Genomic DNA, 22,829 nt, shown 5'->3' on the forward strand with positions numbered 1-22,829 from the left:
TTTAGCTGTTTTAGCAAGGAACACATTTTAGAGAAAGGCTTTGGGGGCATGATGTGATTCAAAAGAATTCATCTGAACCGTAGCTTTCCTTATCTCAGTTTATTTGCCTTGAACTCATGAGGTCATGTCTTACAGACTGCAACATCTTTGAGGCAACAAGTATTATTTCTTGCATGCTTGTAAAAGTGCAAATCTGCACCGGTCTCCTTGGCTCAGGAATTACCCTTGTTTTCATGTCTCCAGTGGCACCAAGCTTATCTTTTGTCACAAGGCAAACACAGGGAAGGCATAATTTTTGCTATGCAGACTTGTTTTGTGGTATCCACAAACAGGAAGAAAAGTCTCAGACCCTTGAACTCCAAAATCTACTTCCTAAGGGATCTGGAGCTCCAGTGACCTAAACTGTAAAACGTTATGATAGCAAAATTGTCTCTGCTTGGCGGAACTAGGATCCAGACCATGTGGCTGTATCTGTAATATTAAATTAGCTGGGCCTGGAATTGTTCCTGGGGCTGGAGTCCAAATAGCATGGAGTAGTTCACATTTGTATTATTAAACCCTCTTGGCCTCGAAATCAGGGTAGCCGCAGTTTGTAGACTATTGGGAATGTCCTCTGGCTCATGCTAGCTCCAAATTTGTTCCCGAGGAATAGTTTCTGAGTTGGCTATTGTTTGATCTGGGCTAAAACTGCACCAAGGAAAATGTAACGGTGTAAATGATTAACTCCAGACCCAAGCCCAGTTTCTGATTCATTTACTGAAATAAATATAACTGATTTATTACTCTCAGTTAAGAGAAGGAAGAGAACGTCAGTATGGGTTGCTGTGAAATCACAGGCTTAGTCTGTTGTATAACCCAGCAGGAAGAAAAACACTTCTAATCAGTGGAAGTGAAAGTCAAGCCAGCACTCAGTCACACATAACACATCCAGGCTCTCTGCTAAGGCCCTTCAGTTTGCCTGTGGTTTCACTTAGTCTAAGTTGATTTCCCTTTGGTGATGTTGAATCAGGTATTTGCTAGCTTCAAATGATGTCTCTACTGTATACCGGATTTGGTGGTCACCAGCTTGGTTCAAAGCCAGTGGGACGAACTCCTTATTTATCCAGTACTTTCTTTAGACAGCATTTCCATGCAAGTTGAGACATATTTGCTGTAAGTAACAGCCCTTACTTGATGGAATATAAGTGTCTTTGGGCACTGCAATAGATAACAGATTTTTTTCTCGTTACACAGAATATTTTTCATCCCTTTTTCAGACCCAGCAGGACACATCTTTTGCATCCTCCTTATAGCAGATTCTCACATTTCTTGGAAATATTTACATGGGCAGTAGCCAAAAACATAGTGGGAACATGAATGGTCTAATGAGAGGGGAGAATGGGTCTCAGATTGGTGTCTAAACAAACAGGGGCTTTGTAGCAGAAAACTTAATCACTCACTGGTTGTGTATATTATTAAACAACTCGGAGAAGAAGGGAACATCTCTCTATGGTGTCCTTGATATTACAATCTAAAAAAGGTGCATTCCCCTTTATAAATGATTTTGTTATTTGTTTTGTTTCTTACAGATGCTGGTTTGGAAAAGAGCCAGGGAAATATATTGACTACATATATCAAGGGCCAGTGATTCTTGTTCTTCTGGTAAGCATGTATGTGGGTGGAAGGACACTGCCACCTTCCATTGGGGGATAATTTGATAGGCATCTGAGATATTCCACATCTACTTTTATGTAAAGTAAAACACAAACAAGGTCAAATGTCTTCAGCTGTTCTCTGAAGTTGCCACAGAAGCTAACACTGCAAGTCAGAATTGCAGTGATCTGGTTTTGGCTGTTTCCTTGACCATACGCCATTCTTTCCTCCTCTCTCTGTAATGCTGTTTGCCTTCCTTTGTACAATGATTTCAGATACAGGAAGGAAAAATATTCAAAAACAGGAGGTACGTTGCAATATCTGCTCATCCACTTGAGGCTCTTGAGAACTAGGGCAATTCTGTCATGCACATTGATTAGAAAAATGTAGTAATCATGGTGAGGAATTGCATTTCCTCATACAGTCATCTACATCTTCTACATCCCCATCATTACTGGGTATTTGTTTGTTAGCTTTCCTGTTGTTAAGTTCCTTTTTCAGTGCCGCCTACAGCTAACAGGCTGTTTATCTGTTTACCCAACACTCTGTCTCCTGTGCCAACGAACTGTAGGCGGAGGAAGAAGGAAGCTTATTCATAAACCATTTTGAACCTTCAACTGAAGTGCAGTGATGCTTTCCCAGAAATTACTGGGTGTGGATGGAAAAGATCAATGCTATTAGAAAGGACAATGCTGAAAAAACCCGATTCTACTCTTCCACTGCTTTGCGGTAAAAGCTACCTGGGAAGAAGGCAGATGTCCTAACAGAGAATTCACAGGGCTCAGTGGGGTTCCCTCTCTTAGGGAAGCAAGACTTGGTATAGCTGTCCCTCATGCCACTCCAACACCCATGGAGAAGATGCAAATGCTCCAGAATGGGCAGCCATTGCCAGCTTTTTCAAGCCTAAGAAGCCTTGCACTCTCACCTTGTCAGTGTTGTGCCTTTTGTGTGATTCAGCATGAAAAAAGCATCTCTGTTGCCTAGGAAGCCAGCTACTAGTCTGAATGTTTCCTAACCTGAAATCAGGAGAGGTAATTTCTGTGTTAATTGTTAAGATTACACAGCAGCAAACACATCATATTGTACGTAGCTGAAAAGAGAAAAAAACGTCGTAGGAGTCTGGTTTTATGTAAAAATTCTTTTCTTTATGTTGTAAGGAAAGAAATACAATTGGTGTGATATAAGGAAAGAAATACAATTGGTGTGATATACACAATATAATTGTGTGTCCCCAAGGGAGCTATCCAAAAACCACAAACAGCCTCCCAGTAAATTGACTCACTGATATAGAGACTAACTCACAAACAAATCCTATTTAGACAATACAAGGTAGCAGGTTTGCAATACTCGGAGCACTTAGTTTTCACATCATTGCCTAGAACTCTGTGAATCTACCATAAACCTTTTAGTCAACAAGATCTGTAAAATCCTTGGATAGCATCTCTGGCAGATACCATAGGTAGCTTAGAGTCATGAAAATAGCTTTGTTCTCCCCAGAACAGCACTTTCTGTTTAAAAACCCCAAAGAGGCACAGAAAACAGAGGTACAGTTGGAGGCTGCCTCTTTATGTACAGGTCATTGTACCTGCCTCTAATTTAGAGCAGCCTTGAGACCCCTCTAAAATGAGCCAAAAACTATACTACCCTGAACTGACATTATGTATTAAACCTTTCTACATTGGCCTGCACTTGAGCTCTAATTAAAGCACTGATGAGATTGCAACAGTAATTGCACTGTGGGGTGGAAAGCAGCTGATACAATTTAAATAAGTAACATAAGGGCAAGTCCTTCCTTTTCTCTCCTTATGGTTGCTCCCATCATAAAGCACTACTGGGTGAGGAAAAGAGCTCTCTGGAAATATAGTCTAAAAGGCAAATCTGAAAACTCCTGTTACGGTACAGTCTTGATTGCCAAAATGTGCCCCCCTGCCTTTTTTTTTAACTGACAGTTGAATCTTGTGTTTATAATTAAAATACACAACTCCATAGTGTGTTAAAGCAACTTGACAGGCCCATTTTTTGATCCTTATGCAAATAAAATCAAATTGTACATAATGATTCAAGCATCACTTACTATTATTGAAGTTACTGACCCTTTCATGGGTCCCGTAAGAAATGCTGGATTAACAGCACTGAAGTTTGACATCTGCCATGTACTCAGGGCAATACAGTCAAATATCACCGCCCCAGTATTTTGGTATTCCTTGGCCTTAACAGAGATGGGGACAAGGTGCTGCTTTCCTCTTCCCTCCACTTGACAACGATTGCCAGAAATGGAAGAGACAAAAATTTCAAAAATAGTACAACTCTGTGACCTCTTTTAGTCACAACTATGAGTTGGATTTGAACTAATGAAGAATTGAAATGTTCGACTGAAGTTCATGTTTTATGATAGAACATACAGGACAATTCTGTGAGAGAGCTAGCCCAGTGTACTGCTGGAAAGATAGAGAGACATGAATGTTACTAGAAGAAATTAATGTTATTTCCAAGAGAGGGCTCATACGAAAAATTAAAAGTCTAAAAACTCCATCAAATTACAGTTCTTGTCCACATGTAAGCGCTCAGTTGGTTTCACCTACTTCAGTTAGTTATGAGCGAAGGGCAGAGTGTTCAGCTCAGCTCAGTTTTGGTTACCTGTTAGACAAAGGTAGCATCATTATCTGTTCAAGAGACATCATTACACCAGCCAGTGGCAATATAATTGGAGTGCCCTTGTTGGTAAATATTCTTAGTTCCAGAGGGATAAAACCTGCTTCTAAAGATGCCGAGTCTCTTTAAAAGACAGGAGGATTTTATCTGTCAAAAATTATTTCCACTGATTTTGATTTTTCATTTTCTTGCCTCTATGCATTGAACTGCTGCAGTAGAAGATAGCATAGCACAAAGAAACAGGTCATGCAGGAGTTCTAAGCCTCACTGGGAAATAAAGATCGGCCAAAAATAAAGCCCTTTGATCATGGTAGCAGTCCTCAAGTTCATCTTTAAACCATATTATTCTCTCTTATATCTCAGGGTACAGAAACTTTGAACACTGCAGTAGAGACATTTGTTTGATTGCTTTCCTACTTGTCTTTAGAAGAAAGTTAAACATTGACTTGGGCTGAGAATAGGGAAACAATTTCAGAGACCATTTCAGAGACAATTTCAGAGACGAAAGTAACTGGATATAAATGCTGATCCTGAATATTGGGTGAGAAACCTGTTATTTTTATTGACAAAAAGTGTGAGGGAGAAAATGTAGGTAATCATCCTTCTTGGTTTAATTCCTGAATGGATTTTGGCTTGAACATATACCAGGAGAAATCTAACCTTTCAGTACATTGGATGCTTTAAAATTGAATTTCTGATAGCACTAGAAAAATACACTCTGTTGGGTATTTTTTCTTCAAAATGTGGGATTTTTTTTAAAATTTTGGTATCTTTCCTCAGAGTAGCATAACCAAGTTTTAATCATACATCCCTCTCTGAAGGCGAAGAAGGGGCAAAGGGCTGGAAATACATGCCAGGGAACTGAATTTCAACCTTATTTTATCAAGAAAACTATGTTTCTTATGTGGAATTTTAAAACTAATCCCTGTCAAAGAACTGGTGAACCATGAAAACACAGCAAGATCAGAGGATGAACCTCAGAAAATAGGCACTGGAGTCAGTTAACTGAGCTGCTTTTTTTCTGAGTAACTACTGTTGTAAACTGACTCCAGATATTAACTGCTCTGCAATATTTCTCAGACCTAAAGTTGCATTAAACTTTCAGTTTTTCAAACAGGCAGATGAAATATTTAGTTTTTTTCAAACCTTACATTCAGTTTTAATAGATCTGTTTTACTTGTGCTTGAGAACTGAACAGTTTTCTAACCTCTGCTTTTTGGGTTTCGTTGAAAATAATTCACCATGATCAATTAACTGCTGGCATAAGTGAGTGTATGAGCTGATTGATAGGAAGACCTGGAGTTCACTTCCATCTCTGCCTTCATCAGCTATTTACTTTTGAACAAATTAGATTGCTGCTCAGTTTCCCCAGATATAAAGCAATCTTAATGATATTTGTCTTCCTTTGTAAAATACTTTGAGATCCTTGGATGACAAGTGCTGTAGAAGAGTTAAGTGTCCTTAAGAAGATGGGCTCATCCTTATTGCAATGTGGAATTTTGCTCAGGAGACAACTGACACGGGTACTGAAGTGGTCTTTATGATGTGCTAATCATTAATGACGTAGCATTTTTGTGGTGACAAGGTCAAAGCTTCCTGCAGTACTCAAGGTCTGACTACACAAATGGATTTTTATAGCAGCATCCTGTTGTCTGTTTTATTTTCTTTTTCTTTCTCAGTACTTCCAGACATTTTTTGTTTCCTTTCTTGAGTACCACTGGGAACTGTGATGAAGTTTTCAGGGAGCTAGCTAATGTAATTCCAACATTTCTTTTGTGAATGAAAATACCCAGAGCTCGTAACTCTTCGTGTAAAGTTAAGATTGTGTTACCTTTATATCATGTGATTCCATGTGCCATGTTGTTGCCTGGTCACTTGGTATTGTGAGTCTCTGTACAGCTCTTTGCAATCAGCCTTTATTTTGCTATCCTTAGTAGCTTAGTGTCACTAAAACTCTGTCAACCTGTTCTTCATTCCCTTTTATAGATCACTAAGGTCTATGTAAAACAGTACAGATCTACCAGTAGCCTCTCTCCATTGAGAAAACAGAAAATATATATATATTCCTACCCTTTCTTTCTTGTATTTCTATGCATAATTCTCTTCCCTCCAAACCTCTAACACCCAAATTTCTATAGGACCCTTTGGAGAAACAAATTTGAATTTCTTTTAGAAACCTGAGTAGACTTATCTGCTGGATCTCCTTTGTCCCCATGCTGATTCTTTTAGAGGACTTCACAAACCATGTAATTCTTCCCCTTTACACCTTATTTCTACAAATGCTTTTCTTTATAGTGCTTGCAAAGAATTTGTCTAGTTCCAGCCTAGCTTCAGGTTATGGGATATAGCAATATCATATATATATCAATCACTGGCTGATGTTCTGGAAGACGATGTCATGGAGAAAGTTTCAGTAAATATCTGAGTTTGTTTAGTTTTTCAAAACCAAGACTGTGGAAAGATACGGTGTTTTTTATAAGTACGTCACAGAGAAGAGTGAAGGTACTTAAGCTTGTTAGTATTATTGACAAAAAGGAAATTGTCATAAGTGACCATTAATATATTTAAGCTAAATTAACAAGACTTCTAGCATTCGTAGAAGTAGCCTTCATTAGCTGTCTTCCAATAGAAGGAGTAGTAAAAATTTATTTAATATTTCCCACTTGTGCAAAGGATGTTTCAATACAACTGTGTACAATAGCTATAGGACTCGACTCAATAATTCTTCCCATCCCAGGTCCTAGTTTATCAGTGTAATGGTACTGTACAGTGTTCACATATTAATTTTTTTCTTGAAATGTGCTGCACTCTACTTTTGCATGATTATCCTAACACCACATAGGCATTTACCCTTGTGAAGAGCAGAGCTCTCTTTCTGCCATCCTGTTACATACATCTTTTTCCAATAGGTCTTTAAAAGTATTGCAGGTACTAGGTTTATTAAGCAACTTAACCTATATTTATGGAATCCGTCCCTTTCTGATATTATCTAATAGATAAAATTTGTAGTGCATCTTAATCTTGATCTTCACTTTTGCTTGACTGTAATGCTCCACTCAAAATGTTGCAGTCTACATTTCTAAAGTTCCTTTCTTTTGATCTTCTAAAAAAATCATAAAGGTTTGCTCACTTGTCATTTTATATATAGAAGCATTGCACCTATGTATGTATCTATATTCATTTAGTTTGTATTTTTTTCTGAAAAACATTCCCCAGTTCTGTGCAAGCATCTTCCTTGCTTATATAATTGCTTCTCTGAATATTTTCTTAGTTTCTGCTGATTCTCTTCACACTTATGCTTCCACTTCTGCATTGTTCTGTTCAGAGACTGAGAAATTTTTATTATTATTATTGATAGATTTTTTCATTTTCCCTTCTCCTTCCTATCTGACTGGCTTATGTTTTTTCTCAACCACCAATTTGCTGATTAATTTAGTTTTCCTATTGATTTTTTAAAATTTCTTTCTCTCTGCAGATTCCTCATTTTTCCACTGCTACTAAGGTTGCTACCACTGCTACCAGGTTCATGACCTGCAAACTGTTGACATCCCTGAGTTTTTCTTACCAGGCATTTATCATAATTTTTGCTGGTTTGCAAGCATGCTGTCATAGCTACACATAGGATAAAGATAATATGCTAATTTGATTACAGTCCATCCAGAATTTATCTCCAATTCTGCCATCATTGCTATTTCTTGTCTTCCTGTTTACATTTTGTAGCTGTGGAGTTAATAGTGTCAAACAAGGTATCCAATACCATGGACATTCCTACAATGTTTCTTTCTTTCTATAAATTCTGTTTGTAGGATGTTCCACAGCCAATAAGAAACTCATATGACCAGCAACAGTTGCCCAGAAAACTTTCTCCAAAAATAATCCTGTCAAATCTTACTCAGAATACTTTCCAGGTAAGAAATCACATTTCATCAGCAAGTTGCTGGATGGTTCCTCTTTGGAGGAAGACTCTTTCTTGAATCTTCTCTTGTGGTTCTTACTGTCAACACATGGCAACTGGAACCTGCCCAGCCTGAGGAACTGCCAGGTGGACTATTCACAGCAGTATGCCCATGTTTTAGTCTGTCATATCATCTTGGTAGTTTTCAATGTGCTGGTGTGGTGAGTTAGTTGTCGAGGGGCTATCACTTCACTCCAGCAAGAACTCTCTGTGTGCCATTGTTCTTTTTGCAAGGGTATGTGTTTACTGGTGTTGCAACATTCGATGTGTTCCTGGCTTGTCAGGTGAAATAGCTGGAGAGAAGCCCTGTTGAGTCACAGGTAACTAGAGATCCCATGGTAGTTGACTTGGCTAAGGAGTGACCTGCAGTGTGTTTCTTTAACAAAGCTCTTCTTTGAGTACAAAATGTTTCAGGAGAGACAGAAGGACCAGCACAACAGTAAGAGGATCACAGATGAGATTATAAGATTGGAAAAGAGGTTGTGGACATGCTCAGGCATGATGCAGGGATCTAGTGAGGAAACGGTGTGATCTCAAGTAGGACTGGAGTTGTGTTTGGACTTGGATTTAGGTGACAGTGTGGGCAAAGGCAAGAGTCTGTGTGCTGATGTGTAACACAGACATTAGTTAAGGAAGATGTCTGTTCATTTACTGCTCTTTACCTTCCTTACCAAAACACGACTCCATCTCATACAATCTTCAGGATGTGTAGAGTCCTGCTCTGCTTGCCTGGAGAGTTGATCTTTCATTGCTGCTCTAGGAAGTCTCTTCCACAGTTTCCCTGATTGTGAACATCCACCGCATTATGCCTCACTCTTCTTAACTGCATCTCATTATTCCTGATCAGATAGCATTTTCCAGCACTTTGCTGTATGCCAAAAGGAGTGATTGTGGCACCTGTGACCTTTGAAAGGGAAACTTTTATGATAAAAGGCCCTGTCTGAGAAGCATGTCAGGACAGTATGATAGAACATTTAAAATGAGGCATTAATAAACTGGTAGACTATTCATTTGAGGTCAGGATGACAGTATATAATGCTCCAGTTAAATGACTGCTCTGAAGCCAATTTGGTGTACTTAATCCTGGGGCGGATTATACCACATTGCATAAAAGTGCAAAGTCTAAATAGAATAATATTTACATTTCCTGGGAGTGAAGAGGAGCAAATATTCCAGGAAGCACAGAAGTACAAGATTTCTGTGAAGCACAAAATAAGAAGCCAGGGAGAAATGAGCAAAATAAATGCTAGTTGCCCATTAAACTCTCAAAAGAGAAGGAAAAGAACTTAATGACTTCCCATTTAAACTCCTGAGTTTAAGGAAAACTGCAAAGAAGCCTTCACAGTCAGCATTCCCTCTTTTGTGCATCTTAGAATATTTTGGCTATTTTATCTCACTAAGGGAGATTAATTTCCTCTCAAATGGAGTTTGGTTTTTATGAAAGAAAATTTTTATGACCAAAGTCTTTCACTGAGAAGTTTCTTTTGGTTCAAAAGAGCTTCTGGGTTTGTATGTTCAGATTATATATAATTGATCAGTGCCAAAACAGATGGTCCAAATGCTTTTTGGATCACTGGCTTATAACTCCATTTTGGGGCTCTGAATTTTCATCTCAATTTAGAAATGGAAACGCTAAACTTTCAAAGCCCTGGCAAGATATGAAAACTGCTTCTTTCCCATCAGTAGCTGGAGAAGGTTTTGTTCCGGAAATGAGGATATTCTTAGCACATCATAAATAAAAGTAAGAGAAATAAGCTGTTTTGTTCTGTCTTCAAGACCTCACCTTTGGATTCATTTTATCTGTCAATAAATATCAAGTGAAAAAATCCTAAGTTCTATTTTCCATTGTGAAGCAGAAAACATGTATAAACAGAAATGAATAAAAATATCAAGTGAGCTTAAATATAAATAAAAAGGATGCACTGCCTGTCATCATTACTTATCTTAAATGTCCATTCATCAGTCTCCATTTATGGAACTGATGTGTGGGTTTTGTTAGAGCTGCCCAGTTCTGGGAGAAATTAATTTGTTGACACAGAGCTCCAATAATAACGAGAAAGTCCTTGGCAAATAATTGTGTGCTTTGCTAGATACAGTACAGAGGCTCTTTTCTAGGAAAACTCACTTTGCAGTAGCAAGATCTTTCTTCCTTTTAAATGCTACTATATATATATTTAAAGAACAAACACCAGAGGCTTCATCTTCTTTGCCTGTAAATCAGAATCAATCTGGTAGTCACTAGAACTGTATGGATTCTCTCCAGCTGAGAAAATACCTCCGTTTTCATTTCAAAGACTTCAGCTTTTGCAGGCTTTGTGCAGCAGCCTGTTCCCTGTTTGATTTCCAGATTGCATCTTCTGCCCTGAACAAACTCAAGCTATCATCCCTATAAGCTGTGATATCAGGCCCAGTGTGGACAAATGGACAATAAAAATTCATTTAATTATGTGGTGAAAATTGATCTTCAGATGAGACCTCTTTGAGTGCTGCTAAAAGGTCCTACTGAGCCAAATGTCTTTCTGAAATGAAGGAGTGTTCTTTTAAAAGAAATTGTTAAAATTGAACACACAGAAATGTGTTTGTAGTAGGCAAAACTAGAAACAAGTATTTTGATGTTACCATATTTGCATCTTTTGCCTTGGAATGTTTTGCTTGCTAAGCTCTGCCTTTGAGTGGTTATCTTATCCAAGTCTTAAAGATCTCCCAGAGAAACCTTAATAGGGACAAAAGGGAACTCTTGATGTTGGTGCCTCAAAACATTTTTGAAGCTTTCATATAATGTAATGTCACAGATCCTCAGTAGATACTGTCACATTCATTCAGTTGAAGCTCAGATGGGATACCGTTGGACAATCTGAAGATCACTGGGTGATTTATGTGGGCAGCTGGTTCAAGTCCAAGCACTATTTATCCATAAACACTTATTTAAAATACGTCAAGTGAACGACTGTTGAAAAGTGCCTGTTTCTCTCCACTGAATATAAATAGAGCCTGGGATAACCAGCTGCCTAGAAGTAATTCAGAATGAAATTATGCCAATCCAGCTCAGCTCCTTATGCTTTTACTCTTCTTATCCTCACTGTGTGATGGAATCACTTTATAGACAAGGCCAAGTCACTTCACTTTTCTCTCTTAGGTAGCTAATCTAAAATGGGGAAGAATGAGTTATTCTTTTTCCTTAAGAATCCTGTGGGATGAAGCCAGTAACAGGAGCTTTGTGCATAACATGCCAAAAGCTGCATTCGTGTCCTGTCCTGGTGCAGCAACAACTGTGGAAAGTAGCCCTATGAGAAAGTGGAAAACCAAGCCTTGAAAGAGCTGCATACATTATTCATATATTCTAAAACCAGAATGAGAAATGAAGGATTTTTCTAACCTTACTTTATGCATAAAAAAGGCCATAGGATTCTCCTGACTTGATGATCTTCTTTGCATCCCAGCCATCATCTCTTGAGCTGATACATAATGACTCATTTTTCCAGTACCTTCCAGCCAGCCCAGGATGATCTACTTCCCCCTGTCCCATTTACCAGCCCTTTTAAAAAAAAAAAAAAGACTCTAATTTGCAGGGAAAGACAAACCAAATTTTGATGTTGCTTTTTTCCGCCCTCTGTCTCTGCTTTTCAGGCAAATTTATTTTCTTTTCAAATTTTCCTCCTTCCTCCTCATGAACTGCTGAAGTGTAGAACTCACTGACACTAGGTGCTGTAAAGATGAAACCAAGAGGAAATTGAGTTAATGGATTAGACCCCCATTCAGGGAGGAAAAGCTCATTGAGGCACAGAGATAAATTCCTACTGCCTGTCTCAAAAAGTCCTCAGAGTTACCTGTTACTGAAAGCTAGGACTTTGTACTTGGGCAATGTCATTGAGCGTTTGCCCTCACATATTTTCTTTACACATCAGGATATGCATGGTGATCAGATGACTGGGTGTCTTTGGGTGACTACCAGGGCTTTGACGAGCATTTTAAATTCATTTATTAAATGTTAACAACGTGTAATTGTGTGAGTAAATGTGAGGTCTGGAGTTTGGACCAGTTTAAACTTTTGATCCTCCCTAAGAATCCAGAGGAGTTTGGATCCAGGTTTGCTGCCATTATGAGGATCAGAACAGGAAATAAAATTCCCGGGTCTGAGTTTTTTTCTGCACTTAGGTAAGGTAGAATTTGAGATCAGTGTTTCTGGAGCCTTGGGTGAACAGTGGGACAGATTTTCTGTAAATGACAGTTAGGACTAGAGCACCAAAGTGCCAAATGGGTTAAGGCAGCCAACCATTAGCCAAAAAAGTTGTCTCCTGTTCCTTCATGCTTTTCCAAAAATCAGTGTGACTTTGTATTCACAGCTGTTCCATTGGGAAATGTTAAGACTATCAGGATTTATTTAATCTAACTCAGAGGAGAGATCTTTTTGCCTAAACGTAGGTGCATAGTACCTTTTCAGATGCTCTGTCAGCCCCACATGGGTCTGGCAGAGAGGATACAGATCCTCTGGAAAGCCTATGCCATTCGAAGAAGTAGTTTGAGGTCAGGCAAGATACACCATGGCACCAGAAACGACTCTCAATGAGTGTGTTCAGGCAACCAAATGCAACCCTGTAATACAGCCCTATAATATGTGCCCTCCCAACAGGTCTGTCTGTGCAAGTCACATAAAGAGGCACTTCAAAGTGAGGAGAGTCATCTCATGCTGAAGGAAACATTTCAAATAAACAGGAGGAACTATAATGTAAAAATAGCTATTTTTCTTCATCAGTTATTAAAGGAGCTGGTGGTACTTGGCTCAGCCTTAGGGCTGGCTACAAGACTACTAAGTTTTATTGCAGATGTGAGACCTAAAGCATCCTCTCCAGCGTTTGAAAGATGGTACAGCAAAGAACTTTGGGAGAAAGATAGAAGGAAAACAGTATAACAGTAAGATGTTTGCAAGACTGTCCACCTTGTTGACAAGTACGTGACTACGAACATTAATGGAGGAGGCGAGGGGACAGTCACTCTGAAATGCAGACTTGAGATTACTGAGTACGTCCTCAGGTGGATTTTAGTGTCTGTCTTCAGACCCACAGGCTTGAACACTGGCCAAAAGACTAAGGATATGAAAGATATTCAGTGCAAGAACTAGGAAGAGGACTCAGGGTGAGTGGCCGATGCCCCTGTTCTGGCCTCAGTGTTCCTCTCTCCTGGAAAATAATACAGAAATAATGTTCCTAGCAGGTTTTCCTCTGATACCTGGACAGCTTGTTAAAAGTAAGCACCAACGTATCTACCTTCCTGTTGCTGCTGTAGACAGTTGTGGTCTCTCACCAGCCCTGTGTCACACGTACCAGTGCCACCATAGGCCTTAGCTGTGCCAGAGTACCTCAAGCGTTACTGTGGTCTGTGCTTGGGTGGCTGCAATGTGTAGCCTTCACCAAATACGGTACACTGAATACAAAGGGAGTCCAGTGTGTCTAGCTCACGTTGAGATCTCTGCAATGCAGCCTTGTATTTTGGGTCTGGGGAGCCCTACCTAACCATTACAGCCTGCTGTGGAATGAGAGGATGGTTTCAAACGCCTGCTATATCAACACAGCGCGATGCCACCAAATACTCTGTGCAGGGAGCGTGGGATGAGCTCAGCCAGAGACAGATGCAGACAGCCAAACAAATCTCACCGTGGCACCCAGGAATGGAGTAAAAGGGAGTAAAAATAAGTTCCTTGCTGAGACCTTTATTTTTGTACTCCATTTTCATTGCTGTTTTGAAAACATTAATAGCTGTTGGATATTTACTGCATAATCTGATCTTTCTAGCAAACTTCTGAATCTGTTGCAGTCAATGGTAAAACCAAGAGGCTGTTTTCAATCAGACTGGAACTGCAAAATGTGCCTTTAAGCCATTATTTGACTCACTGGTCTTATTTTTATCTCTCTCTTCCTTCTTTTCCAGATAAATTTTGTATTTCTATTTAACATAGTTAGGATTTTAATGACAAAGCTGAGAGCTTCAACCACTTCAGAAACAATACAGTACAGGTAAGTCAACTGGCGCTTCTTGCTGTTGCTGGTGTTAACAAAGAACTGCCTTGCCTGCCCTCTCCTTGTCCCATCTTTATCTTTCCAGATGCCACTGTTGGTCTCAGAGGGTGTCTGTCTTGCCCCTTGAGCTCATACAGTTAGGTACACAGTAATGATTTTCGCAGGCTATCTGTAAAAGCGTGCCTGCTTTTTTTCTGTCCACTCCATTTCAATATCCAAACAATGCAAACAGTCTAGGCTTACAGGCACAGAGACACGTGCACCGCCACAGCCACCAGCCTCTTCACCTCCTTCAGGCTTGCATATGCCCCAACGCACACGTGAAATTTCCCCCTTTCAATGAAATCTGAAGGATTCGATTTCAGGTGAGGATAGGAACTTTATAAATTTCTATATGTACGCAAGCATATATATTATATAAATATATCGTAACTCCTTTCACTGATGACTAGACCATTCATTCAGCTAATCTAGAGAATCAGTGAAAAACTGTTCAGTCCCTACTAGGTTGGTTCTCTGTCCCAGTCTCTAACTTTGTAGATGCAGAACAATACGATATCAAGACTTCCCAATAAATCATGTGCATATCCATATTAAGATCCTTGTTCATGCGAATATCCTAGCAGAGCCAGAAGCAAAAGAAGAACAGAGCCTGGGCCAAAACACTCAAATCATATCTGTAATCAATGGCAGTATCATTGCTGATGATTACTGTGTGCATACAGGTATTTACAGTAGGGTTTAATGTTCTTTTTAAAGTGTAGGGTATGGGAATGAAGGGTGATTGTGCCCCTTCCCTTCAGCTGGTACCACCATTATTGTAACCACTCAGTGGATTGCATCACGGAGCTGATCCTCAACTAATCATTACCTTGATATGGTGTGGGTTCTCAGGTGGATCAGTTCCGTGAACCGGCTGACTGTGCAACCTCACAAGCGGCAGTATGGCAGAAAGGAGAAGATGGGAACGTTTAGCCCAGGGCAGCAGAAGGAAGGTGGCCTGGCCCCTTCTGGCAGCAGTGTGGACGTAGATCAGCCAAAACAGTCTAAAAGCAAATTCTTAGAGAGCAGGAGATGCTGAGTGCCCTTCCTGTCTTACCATTTGGGGTATCTTGCAAGATGTTTGGAGCATTTATGAACAGACAGGTCCTTACCCTGGGAAATAGCGCAGGTTTTGTGGAGTAAGATTGATCATAATCCTTTAAATCGTTTCTAGATAAAATCTCAGTGTATCAAGCTGAGGCTTGAATCTTGATGTCCTTAAATCAGCCTGCTCTTGACTTTGGAGGTAGTTCTGCTGCAGTAATGGAGTTTTATTGTTTTGCCTGATTCCTTCCCTTTACTCATGTCTGGGGTTTGGGGACAAACATGAAGTTAACACAGTGGTCTGATTTTCTTGTTCAGACTCTTCTCTGCACATTTCCTGAGAAATGAAGGGAAAAATACCCCTTTTTCATACTCAAACCTCATGCCATAAAACTAAAACTAGAATGAAAAAACACCGATTCAGATCTCAGTACATTTTTCTCCATGCCGCAGTTTGCAGAGAGCATTAGAGATACTGGATTCTGAGGCAATCTAAAGTTAACAACTGCCTTTGTCCTTGAACAGATGACAGTGATCTTATCCTTGCTACAAGCTCTGTGAGGGAATTTTCTTTTTCATGGTCTAACTAGAAACCCTTATAATTCCAGAAAAGCCTGGGGCAAGCCTTGCTGCTCTAAAGCTGAGTAGTCCAAACATTTGTTAAGCAAGTAGTAAGTGATGTGGCAGCTACTTTGTTAAGACTGTCACTCTGTCTTGACACTGGCAATGTTTTTGTACTCCCCTGCCTGCCTACCTGCCTGTCTTTATTTACCTGTTATGGCATTATACAGAGACTTATACAGATTTGGCAATATTGCAATATTCTGTGTTTGTACAGTATCTAGCACAGAGTGCTGTTCTGCAACTGACATCCCAAAACACTATTATAGCAACAATAATAAAGATTAGCCCCTAATAATTCTGTTAATAATCACTTATGCTTCATCGTGCACTGTCTGCTTGTTTGTTATTTATAAGGCAGCCCCAAGCAATTGTGTTGGGTGTGCAGGTGTTGCTGTTTGGAGGAAGAAGAAAAGAGAAAGGGAGGGATATAGAAAAGGTTTCCATTTGTCCCCTGGAATTCAGGGTATGGAGCCGAACAGCAGGATTCAAAGGCAAATGCTTTCGCAGAACACATGTCTCCAAGTGGCCAGGCACTGGTCAGAAAGTGTTAACCACCAAACTCACCTGTGGATTCACAACCCAAAGTGGAGGCTGTCACTCTTCCCATGCTCCTCTGCTAAACTCTGGCCAGGCTTTCGGACATGGGATCGCATGGGCTCCCTCTTAAATGTCCTGTCACAAGCCTTAAGAAACTTGTGTTCTTCATTGCCTGAGGCTCCTAGGAGCCCCCATCTTGGGTTACACAATAAGCTGGTCAGAAGCCTTGGGACTGTTCCTGTGCAGGCAGGCTGAATAGCCTGGATGTCCTCCTGGGAAAAAGTTCAAATTATTTGGCCATTGTGCAAATATAGGCTTCCACTGCTATCCTCAACAAATGCTCTGGCAGCATGCCTCGAAAGATGAAGGTACCCACAGGGAGTACTTGTGTTCCCTTACTCTATTCACTCATGTTAGACACTGGGCAGAAGTTGACTTGTGAATTTCTCTTTTAAAATGCTTCTTTCCTCAAGTGACTGTACATATTGGTTAGCCCTGAGCAGACATGGCTTAGGCCATCCCTGTGTTTTCTTCTCACCCTGTTTGACATGTGTGGGTGCAGAACTGTCTTAAGGAAGCACCTGAGTTCCCTCTCTAGCTGATATAGGTACTTCACACCCTCTGAATTTCTCTGAGACTCATTCCCTCTCTCCACTAAAGGAGTGATTTGTTTGGATTGGGTCAATCTACAGTGGTTCAGATAACACAGTTGCTCTTTTTTGTGTTCACTTGTGTTTTCTGTTTCCTGCCCACAGGAAGGCAGTCAAGGCAACATTAGTTCTTCTGCCTCTGCTAGGCATCACCTATATGCTTTTCTTCGTCAATCCTGGTGAGGATGACATTTCCCAGATCGTCTTCATCTATTTCAATTCCTTCCTGCAGTCTTTTCAGGTAAGAGAGCAAGTTTACAGCTGGTGTCAGCTACTGCTGAAAGGATCCTTAGTGCTTTTCAGCCCTGAAACTTATGGCAATGAAGTCCATGATAGAAATATTAGTTGAAAATAGCTCAGCTTTGTTCATGCTTACGTAACAGATATATAAGCATGTCATATGGAGTGGAGATCTCCTCTCAGGCGTGTACTGGAGGGATTCATCTCCCTTAACATCAACACTATATTCAGTCTATAGCTACAGCTCCTCAACTGGGCTCCATCTAAAGTCAATGGAGAGAGAGCTGATGTTTCATTCTATCCTGAACTGCCTGAGAGAGGATGATCAATCACCCTCCGAAGGTGACTCTCTCTTCTCAGAGCACACAGTGAGCTGAGACTTAGACTAGATGTTGCTAAAACAAAGGGAAACAACTCCTACCTGTTGGGCTCATGTGATTAAGACATTAGCTATATCGCCCAGCCTCTCACTCCAGCTGTACTGCAACAGTGCATGCACTCAGCCTTCAGACCATACCAGCTGAGAACTCATACCCTATCATCTCCTCCTTCCTCTGAATTTAATAGGAGTTCTGCCAGGATGTAAAAGGCAGTGGAATGTAATTGCCCCAGCTTTCTGGATTTGGCACAAAACCAAAAGTGACTGAAGACCTTGAATGGTCTTTAGCCACACATTTCTGCTTAAGTGTGTCCTACAGCTTTACGTCTGCTTAAAGACCTTCTTGAACCAGAGTGGAACTATGTTTGACATTAATGTTTTACCTCTGATATGTGCAGGAACAAGCACTCTGATACCCAGGATTTCAATACAAATATACAGCACACACACTGTCAAACCAAATCTAGGGTTATGGATTACAAAAGTTTTGAGCTTTGGATTACTGTTTTTACTGATTGCATATTTAGCTTTGAAATACAGAGCATTCCACCAGAAATCGCAACTGAATATCCAAAATGAAAAATGTCCCTTTTAATCTATGAGCCAAGGAACTTTAGCCTTTACCAGTGCACCAATTTTTTATCTGCTGATGCTCAATGTCTCAAAAAATGCTACACTGCTTATTTTATTGCTAGTGTTATGAAGACTTATGTAAGAAAAGCACAGGGAACCTCTCCTTTATGTTGACAATAATTACAGTTCATTACTGAAAGCAAAATAGGTAGGATTCTGTTCACAGGTTTAGAGATGAAAGTGTCATCATGTTGTCATCTGAGCTTCCATTATAGTCATTACCATCTTTGCAGTCATTACAGGGGTCTAGTCACTGCTGTCGGTAGATTCCACAGAGCAGTTCAGCTCAGATGAATGTAAGCAACCTGAAGATACCCCGACCTACACAAGACCATCTATGGCCATTTGACACCTCCCTGTAAGTGTCTGAGACATCCACAGAGAGCTGGCAGGCGTGACGTAGCACCTGTGAGGGGCCTGTGCCATTTTGGGGAGGTAGCTGGAAGCTGTCCGTCTACTTTAACGCAGCTGAAGTGGCAATCCCCTCTGTCAGTGGAAGAGCTGTCGAGATTCTAGCTCTCACGTCTCACCTGTGAGCTGCAAGACACTTAGTATTTTCTCGTGAAGTTGTAGGTTAAAGATTTCATCCGTCTAGAAGTGGATGATCTCAACAAGATTATGTTTTTGCTCAGGATGATACTAGGATAAAGCTCAGTCCCCAATTCTGTATGTTAAAATACTTACCTAATAATTGACTGCTTTCTATTCTTTCCAGGGTTTCTTTGTGTCAGTATTTTACTGCTTCTTGAATGGTGAGGTAAGTACTGTTCCCTGCTGTCAGTGTAATTAATTCTCTGGAGGTGGAACTTACTTGAATGCCTGATTACAGAGACATGAGATGTTTTTACATGGGGTCATAGTCCCATCAGTCTGCTGCTCTTGCGGAAGTTTCTGTTAATGTGCATCTGAATTTCCCAGCCCTCTTTGTAGGTGTCCTTTGATCACAAAGCTTTATCAAATTCAGGTTATTACTTCGGAGGTCAGGGCAGAGGAAAAGAAGTCTACTCAGATTTTAAAAATTTTGTTCTTCATTTTAAGACTTCTTTGAATTTTCTCATTAATTACAAATATGATTTTGGGGCATACATGAGCATTACTTCCAAGCTGGGCTTTTGTTAAGGATATGCTGCAGGTGACCCATTTTTATAATGGGATTGCCATGTGGAGTGAGTTAGTTTTTCTGTGTGGATGTCTATCTCTGAGTGATCAATGCCGGTTGCATTCAGAAAAGAGGGTTGGGGACAGGGTTGGTGGTGTTCCTTAGAATTAATTTTAGGTACTTGCTACTGAAGCAAGAGATGTTTCACTAATATTTCTCGGTGTTTGACTTACACCCCAAAGCATGAGTTTTATGTTTTTTCTCCTACTTACACTGCCAGTGTCTCATTTACCTGCATTTAAGCGTGTCATCTTTGTCCAGTTAAAATTTGTGTCTCTGCAGAAATTAATTCTATGTCTTAATTATTTCTACTGTATTGGTATATATTTTGTTTGTGCTACTTCTTCATTTCATTGTGGACTATGAGAAGGAATGGGCATGCCTTCTCATCTAGCTGCTCTGCAACATTTTCTATACTTCAGCCAATGAAGCACCAGTATTTTTATGTGTTTTTTCCTTTTCTTCATTTCTCTGCTTCTCATTGGTTCTGAGGTGATGTTAACAAGAAGCAACGCTGCTTTCTCAGGTTAGGCACATGCCACTTTTATATATGGGCAGCAGAGTGTTCTCAATACTCTTTCCAACTTTCCCTCAATAAATTCTGACCACTCTGTTTGCCTCTTAATAAATAGGGAGGTGACATCTTCCCCAAAAAGTACAGGCACCTTAACTGTGGGACTACAGTTACCTCAAAACCTTGCCATATATCTGAGTTACTCATGACCATACTTTGGTTTTGTGAGCCGTGCTGCTGTGCAATCGGAAAAGGTGAAAGGCACCAGAAGTCTGACATGTCCCTTGACTACTACTTGTCATAGTCATCAGGTTTACACTGTTAATGCAGAAGGAGAATCATCCATGTAGACAGCGGACTTTTTTTATGTCTTTTTTTGCTTCTTTTTTTGTCACTGGTGTCACAGTGAACATCAGGGGCTGGAACCGAGGCCACATGATTTCATAGTCGGTCAGGACTCTGTATCACCCTAGTGCACTTTCATTTTGTACACTTGGGCTAGGACCAGCTGGCTGTTCATACCAGACTTTCACTCTTTTGGCTATTCCGGGATTCTTTCAGCTGTCTTGTAGTTGAAGAAATATCCCCTTGACTACAGCAGTCTGAAGTTCTCTGTCCAAGGCCGTGAGCCAACTTCCCATCTCCTGTAACTTAAATGAGTTCAGACATAATCAAGGCTGTTGAAAAGCAGGATGATTCAGCTCCTCTACTTCTATGCCTTGATAACAATCTACTAGCAGATCTGGAATGCTTTCCATAACTGATTTTCCTAGCTATATCACACTACTATTACAGTTGGAATGGACATTTCTGTGGGAGTCAGCTCAAGGTTAAGACACCCAACTTGGGTGATGTAGGTGATGTTGATTCATTTCCCTAAACATAGGTATCGAGTGCTGCTTGAAAGGCTGTAGAGTATCTGAGGCATCCAAATGGGTCTACCAGATATGATACAGGATCTATAGAAGATTCGCACCTTCTGACTGGGAAGTGGGAAGCCAAATGGGATACAGTGAGGCTTCTCAAATGGCTCTCTATGTCACTAATTCAAGCCGGTCGATACAATCTTTTTCTCATCAGCTTAGCCTACAATAGACACTTCCATTTGCTCACCTGAACAACTCTAGTCTTCACTGACAGTATGGGCTAGCTCTCTCCACTGACTATTATGCATGCCTAGACACTGTGCTCACATGTAGACACCTACAAATAGCTGAGTTCGTGAGAAAAATCTTCCCTGTAGCTGTATGTATACATCTAATGTGCAACTTCCACTTGACTATCTAAACCATGGCAACTTCCTAACTACTTCTTTGAGGTGTAACATGAGTCTAAATCCACCAAATATTGAGGCGTTATTTATTTCAAAACTGTGAAAGGACTTTGGAATCTCCTTAATGTACTGTGGGAATGTTTCTGAAGTATCATAAAGGTTTTAAAGGGTGAAATTTCCTGCTCTGTTCTAACTTCAGCTTTGCACAGCTTAGAAACAAGTAGCAAATTCAGGGACTTTGCAGAGCTTTCTGGGTTTGTAATCATATTGCCTAGGAAAAAAATTGCATCTTACAGTATACTATTATAAAAGCTCTCCCTTGTCATAGTGCCTGTCCTCCCTGGATCTACACATACTCATAAAGCATTTTAAAAAAAGCTTATGTTTCCCAGATCATATCCTGAAGGCCACATTACATCACATCACATTGCAAAAGCATGCAATGATGCTGTGTTTTGCCTCTTCATGAAGTGCGAGGCCTGTACAGGCTACATTGCCAGCTGAGGCATATCTGAAAGCCTTGGCTGTTAGCATAACAAAAGTGTGTTTTCTTACTGTAAACTTCCATGTCTAAGCAGTGAAAGCCATACTGATTTACGACTCAGATTTGCAGTACATTGTTTTCCTCAATTATCTGCTATGAAAAAGCCTGTATTTCTTAGTGCATGTGAACAGCGTCACATCAGAAGTACTGAAATATCATTTGCCTTTTCCTGACGTTAGTTGCTCTCAGAGAGGCATCCCTACTAGAAGTGATGATGAAAGTAATGCCACTCAATCCACGTGAGGTACCAGCACTCTTAGTGAGATCCACAGCAGATTTTGCTCTAAAAGAGGAAAATAACCTGTAAGTAGTAGCCTCCCTATCCCAGAAGTGGATCTCAGGAGGTTTTAAGTACTTCAGGTTTTCCAGTTATGAGACAGTTGGGTTCTTTAAATGCGTGTAATAGTCTTTAACGGGTTATTCATCCCACACAGTGCCAGGCCTGCTCTGAATGATGGCACAAGCAAAAAGGCTAGAAAATCCATTAATTTAAAGCTTAAAAAATGCTGTGATCTCAGCTGCATCTCTACCATTTCATATTTGATACAGATGCCACTAGGTACTTACAAACTTCCAATAACTGCCTATAGTAGAGCTCCGACAATATGGATTTCCGATTTCCTTCCAAAAAACCCATGTGTGGGACATGGTCTTCAATGAGTGCTTCATGCCTGTGAGAATGAAGGACTTCAGCTTTGCTCAAAGGCAGACTTGTCTCTTCACAATTTATGTATTTCCTTTTGCTATGGGACTATCACTACTGCTTTTAGTGGAAGACAGAGGGAACACTGTTGTGAATCCCCCAAATGTGAAGAAAGGGCTGTAGAGATGTTCTACTCACTAGGTAGCCACATAAAAAATCCTAGGTAATCTAGTTAGGCTACTGCTTTGTTGGGTTTTTTTCCTAAAGCTCAGTGTGTCAGTGTACTGAGTTTTC

At 40.2% G+C, this 22,829-nt stretch overlaps 1 protein-coding gene across 1 annotated transcript in view; it reads left to right on the top strand.

Moving 5' to 3' along the window:
- The window catches only part of LOC104162062 (corticotropin-releasing factor receptor 2), a gene marked incomplete at its 5' end in the record, with an annotated part of 43,971 nt that overhangs the window by 9,115 nt on the left and 12,027 nt on the right, over nt 1-22,829 (top strand). The window contains 4 exons of the mRNA XM_009700708.1: nt 1,569-1,641; nt 14,165-14,250; nt 17,256-17,391; nt 19,118-19,159. Coding sequence (XP_009699010.1) covers nt 1,569-1,641; nt 14,165-14,250; nt 17,256-17,391; nt 19,118-19,159 — 337 coding nt within the window. The remainder of the gene's footprint in view (nt 1-1,568; nt 1,642-14,164; nt 14,251-17,255; nt 17,392-19,117; nt 19,160-22,829) is intronic.

The sequence above is a fragment of the Cariama cristata genome, unplaced genomic scaffold, assembly GCF_000690535.1.
Source record: "Cariama cristata isolate BGI_N322 unplaced genomic scaffold, ASM69053v1 scaffold6075, whole genome shotgun sequence".
NCBI lineage: Eukaryota > Metazoa > Chordata > Aves > Cariamiformes > Cariamidae > Cariama > Cariama cristata.